The sequence below is a fragment of the Balaenoptera acutorostrata genome, chromosome 8 (assembly GCF_949987535.1).
Source record: "Balaenoptera acutorostrata chromosome 8, mBalAcu1.1, whole genome shotgun sequence".
NCBI lineage: Eukaryota > Metazoa > Chordata > Mammalia > Artiodactyla > Balaenopteridae > Balaenoptera > Balaenoptera acutorostrata.
In genome coordinates, this window is record NC_080071.1 from 112,908,443 (window position 1) to 112,914,442 (window position 6,000).

The window sequence follows — 6,000 nt, forward strand, 5'->3', positions numbered from 1 at the left end:
GATTATTGTCAAACCCCCACCTTCACTTCTGAAGCTCCTCTATTTTTAACTTCCCCTAGAACATTTCCAATTATGGATCATTAATCCAAATTCCAATCTTACTCAGCTTCTTAAAACCAACTCCTTATTGTCCCACTCAAACTCAGAATCGGAAATCTTCATTGATTCCTATTTACGATACACTAGAAACAACTGCCAAGTCCTAGCTATACCTCTATCTCTCAAATCAGCAAAAACATTTTGACTGAGCAAAGAACTGTGGTAGACAAAGCCCACAGGAAATAAGAAAATAAGCATAAGACAATGTGTTCCTTTCCTTAAGGACTTTTCAATTCAATAAAAAAGGGAGCTAACTGATAACAGTAATAATTACATTGTACTGAGCTCTTACTATGCACCAAGCACTGTGCTGAACCATCTTCATGCATTATCTCGAAAAACAAAAAACAAAACCCCATAAGATAGATACTATGATCTCCAAATTACAAAATTAAGACCTGTAGAGTTTGCAGTGTACAAGGTCACACAACTAGTAAATGGTAGAGCTTGAACTCAAAAACAGCTCTGACTACAAAGCCCTTGCTAACCCTAAATAAACCATACAAAACAATATAATTGCCAGAAGAAAGGTACAAACAAAAGAAGCAATCTTTCCCAAATTTATCTCTTCTGCTCCATTCCCACTGCCAACACCCTATTTCAGAATTCCTGCATAACAGGTGCTGAGAGGACTGCTTAAAAATCATCTAAGAAGGACCTCCCTGGTGACGCAGTGCTTAAGAATCTGCCTGGCACAGCTTCCCTGGTGGCGCAGTGGTTGGGAGTCCGCCTGCCAATGCGGGGGACGCGGGTTCGAGCCCTGGTCCGGAAAGATCCCACATGCTGCAGGGCAGCTGGGCCAGTGCGCCACAGCTGCTGAGCCTGCACTCTGGAGCCCGCGAGCCACAGCTGCTGAGCCTGCGTGCCACAGCTGCTGAGGCCAGCACGCCTGGAGCCCGTGCTCCACAAGGGGAGAGGCCGCCACAATGAGAGGCCCTTGCACCGCGGCGAGGAGCGGCCCCCAGCTCGCCACAGCTAGGGAGGGCCCACGCGCAGCAACGAAGACCCAAAGCAGCCAAAAATAATAAGTAAATAAAACAAATTAAAAAATTAAAAAAAAAAGAATTCAACTGCCAATGCAGAGGACACGGATTCGAGCTCTGGTCCGGGAGGATCCCACATGCCGCGGAGCAACTAAGCCTGTGCACCGCAACTACTGAGCCTGAGCCCTAGAGCCCGCGAGCCACAACTACTTAAGCCCGCGCGCCTAGAGCCCGTGCTCCGCAACAAGAGAAGCCACCGCAATGAGAAGCCCGCGCACCGCAACAAAGAGCAGCCCCCGCTCGCCGCAACTAGAGAAAGCCCGAGCGCAGCAACAAAGACCCAACGCAGCCAAAAATAAATAAAATTTAAAAAAAAAGAATAAAGAGTTAACCTCACTAATACAAATAAAGCAATGTGCATAGGTCTGAAAAGAAGTGCCCATGGTGTAACAGAAAGAACACAGGGCTTAAATACAAAAAAAGAAAAAAATCTTAAATACAAATAGCAACTCTCACAACCCACCTACATGACATTAAAAGAGTAATTTAAATTCTCTGATCCTATTTTCTCACTTGTAATATGAGGCAAAAATAGCTGTCACAAGATTAAATAAGTTAAATAAAAAGCCTGACCAGCAGGTCCTCCACTAGTGGATCTTTCCCTTCTGTGCTTAAAAGTAAAATTTCCAAACTCTTTTACAATAAGACTGAAAAGTTCATTAGATTCAATATGCACCCAATCCAAAGTCAATATTCCAACACAAAATTGGCAGGCAGGAAGAGATTGGCAGGAAAGGAAAGGAGAAAGATATTTTAGGCAAGACTAAGTAAGAATCTAACTTCTCAACAGGAGCAAGTGTGCTATACTTACTGCAAACAGCATGCAAAAAAAACAAGACCCATGACGGAATAAGAGTTTTAATGAATGTTTTTGGTAACAACTAGATACTGTGAATGTTTCTGCCCTTGCAGACAACTGGAGAAATAGTATTATTACATATTATGTACAAAATTCATGTAAGAAACGTGAACTTCCCACTTATATTTTCTCCCACCCACTCAGCTCTTCCCCACTGCTCTCAAACAAGATCATCCTACCTGTACTAACAGCTAGAATGTGACGACAGGATGAATAATTTAAGCTCCTCATCCACTGACTCCAACAAAATATTTATCCTTACATTTTAAGATTGCTAAGAAGTTTAACTCAGAGAAATTCCTTAACTCATTCTAGATCTGAATATATCCAAGAGCTCTACAATAAGGCTATAATAACTATTATAATCAATGAAAATAATTTACCAGTGCAGTATTTATTAGGAAAAAAAAAGGAAAGATATAAAAGGGAAGAGAAATCTCACAATGCAAAGCTTTGTAAACAAGCTACAACATAATAAAAGTACATAAGGAGTTCCTTTATATGGCTTGAATGTTGAAGAATTCTGAGAGAAAACATGCAAAAGATAATTTAGGATAATCTTAACTTTACAATTACTACGTTTTAAAAAATGCTTTAAAAAAAAAAGTTTTCCTCACCAAGGGTAGCCCGTTTGAGTCTGTACCTTAGTTCTTAAGCAACCAGCTCTATCAATAAGAATCTCTGTCCACAAATTTTATTCTACATTACTATTCCAATACAGATCGCCCACCAAAAAAGTATGTAGACATGGTATCAATATGAAAGGAGTATTTTTTTCTAAATTCTTTTCAAAAGGAGTTATCTCTTTTATGATCTGGGCCGGTGATTCCTTATCTTATGTTGAAATAAAAGATCTCTCCTGGAGGATCTCTAATTTTAAATTTAGGGATTAAGCTTCATGTATCAAAACTCTTACAGCTTTTCTTACCTAAGACCACCAAATTTCATAGATGGCCACTTTTTTCAGTCACAGTTTGCCTAACTTATATAATGAAATGGAATGAGCAACTTGATTCCAGTTATAATTTTTCACTTATATTAAGTGGGTAACTGTGATTGACGAATGCATTCTCTAAAGCACAAAGGAACACACAGATTGTAGGTGCACAATTTGCATCTGGGAACTTTCAGTATTCTGGAACATGAAACTCTCTATTAAGGCCTTATTTAGAGATGCTTATCACAGGCCCAATTTCAATGAGCTATCTCCTCTAAGTGCTAATAAAGTTGAAGGTGTAACTTTCCAGGATTTGCATAATAGGCAACAGGAAACACCAAAATGCCTTTTGAAAACCAAAATAAATGGATCTCTAAAGGTGGAATTTCAGAGACTGACAGATGGTAAAAGGAAATGAGAAGTATCCTAATCAGTTCCATTTAAATCATGTGTCCAGCTAACAACCTCTCCCGGTGAGATTAACCTAATGTAATAATGTAAGAATAACTGCTATATTAAAACAAAAATATCCTAAGCATAGCCTGAACCCCTGTCCCCCAGGCCTCCCGCTCACTCAGTCTGTGTCTTAAATTCAAGGCTGCCCTATCAGAAAGAGGTCACTTATGGATAGTTAACCTCAATGAAATACCCAGCACATTAATTCAAAAATAACCAAAACTATTGTGAAAGGGAAAAAAATGAAGTGAGAAAGAGTTAACACCCTACTTAAGATGTTACCATGTTATTTATTAGAGCAACAATTACCTACACTAATTTTACTGACAAGGCAATGATTACTAAAGCATAGAATATTAATTATGTAGCAATATTTTTCACTTTAACAAAACATACTTGAAAATTCTTTGTTAGGCTGCCAAATCTAATTTTAAAACTCACCCTACACATAAAACTACTCACCAGCTGGACTAAGAAGGGAGGGAAAAAAAAAAAATACTGGTTCAGGGAAATGAAATTGGATTAAGAAAAAAAAACTTTAATTAGCTGTCCATCGAAAAACTACATGGAAGTTTCAAGGCTAAACGAGGCCGGTGTTTCCTATATTATTATTATATTAACATATTAATAAATCGGTTGTTTCCCTATGCACGGCTGGGATTTTAGAAACTGCCACACTTGCATAAAGGTATGAGCATGAAGATTACAGAGAAATGTTAACAGAGAGCAAACAGAGTGAGAAGCAGACCATCCTTTAAGTAACAATAGTTTGCTGAATAGTAAAAAAGGGGGGGAAAAGGCTGGCAGTCCACTTCTCACAACAACCCCCCAAACAAAAAATGTGGAGTATTTGGGAAATGAGAGAAGTAATAATATATCAGCAAGGTATACACACGGACAAAAGAAAACACTTCCGATACTGCAACGTAAAGCAGTCACTCTACATTAAAATACAGGCAATATTTTCTACGTAAGTATAAGGTGTGCTGTAACTCTCTAAAATGCCTATGAACACAAAAGGAACGACCACTTTCACGCCATCCTGTATTTGAGTAAACTACACTACAGATCTATGATAAACAACTCCTTGCAAAGCAAGCACATCCCTTTACAACTCTATCACCTTCCTCGCGCCTTAAGATACCGTCACAGAATGAACGTATACAACTTAAATTAACCCTCCTGGGTGCTTCCCTTCCTCTCTCTCCGTGGAATACAAATACATTTTTTAGGTTCCCATAAACTGACACCCAGGACCAGTAACTCAGCCTATGTGAAAACTGTTTAATTTTGAAAATTCTAATAAGATGTGTTCAGGTTGGAAACGAAAAACTACCTTATAAGGGTATAAAAGACTGAAAGCAGGAAGCGGCTTTGACAAAACTAAGGAAGTTGCAGCGCGCTTGCTCACTGGGGGACTTTTTCGAGGCAGGAGAAGTAACACATGACATCTTTCTCTCAAATTAAACTGTGACTTGGTTGACCGGTAAGAACGTCGTGGGAGATGGAAAAGACCGGGGCCCGAAAAGCAAGAGGAGGCGGGTGGTCAAATGAAAGCCCCGCTCTAGGTTCCCATTTTCCGAGTCCGACTCTTCCCTTTCCCCACCCACACCCCGGGCAGAGTGTTGTCACAGCAGTCTTGCAAAACCTACCAGGAGCGCTTCTCCTTCCTCGCTCCTCTGCCAGGCCAGTCTCCGCGCTCGATGCCCCGCGGTCCCCAAACCCACGGGCAGGAGGCGGCACAGGGGGAAAGGAGGGCCGGGCGCGCCGGGCTCCGCGACCACCCCAACGCGACCGCGGGCCCCGGGGAGGCGACCGTCCCCGCAGCTCCGCGGGCGGCGCTGCCCACCGCGGTGGGGGAAGGGCTGGGAGGGGTCGGGTGGAGGAGGCCGCTCCCCGGGGGCTTCTCGGCCCCGCGCACCCGCCCGGCTCCCAGAAGGTGAAACGCGAGGGAAGAGGGAGGCCCTGGCTCCGGGCCCCACCCCTCGCCAGCCGGCGGAGCCGGGGTGGACACCGCCGGCAGCGGCAACTCGCCGCATCGTTCATCTCCCGGCCTCCTGCCGGCCCCGCCATTTTCCTCCCTCCGCCTCAGTTTCCCCACCCCCGCCCATTAGCCCCCTTACCCCGTGCCACAGTCCACCACACAGGCCGGCAGCCGTCCCGCCATCTTCCTCCTCGCCTGCTGCTGCCGCTGCCGCCGTCTGCTCCGTGCCGGTTGGGGCCAGGGATGGGCGGCGAGAGGTAGAGGCTATCTGACCATCCACGGCCAGGCCGCCCTCTCCGTCCACGGGGGAGCCGGGAAGCCAAAGCAGTAGCAAGAGAGCAGCAGACTCGGTCAGCAGCTACCACTTCCGCAACCCGGGCGGGCAGGCAGTCCCCGCCCTGCCCCGCCGCGGCCTCCTCCCCCTCTTTCTCCCCTCCTCCTCGCTCCTGCCCCCACCCTACAACTTCTTCCCCTCGCGCCGCCTTTCCCCGGAAAGCCAAGATGGCTGCCGGTGCCGACGCCCCGGCCAGGCCAGGCCCAGGCCGCGAGCTCCCCGTTCCGGCTCCGGGCGGGCGGGGCGAGAGAGCATGCGCAGTGAGGTGCGCCTCCGGCCGCCGCTCCG

The 6,000-nt window shown here is 45.1% G+C and overlaps 1 protein-coding gene across 1 annotated transcript in view; it reads right to left on the reverse strand.

The window, feature by feature from the left end:
* Positions 1–5,785, reverse strand: part of ACTR3 (actin related protein 3) — a 56,476-nt gene extending 50,691 nt beyond the window's left edge. Inside the window, exon 1 of the mRNA XM_007192024.3 lies at positions 5,518–5,785. Within this exon, the coding sequence (XP_007192086.2) occupies positions 5,518–5,561 (44 nt within the window). The 5' untranslated portion in view covers positions 5,562–5,785. The remainder of the gene's footprint in view (positions 1–5,517) is intronic.
* Positions 5,786–6,000: the final 215 nt, after the last annotated feature.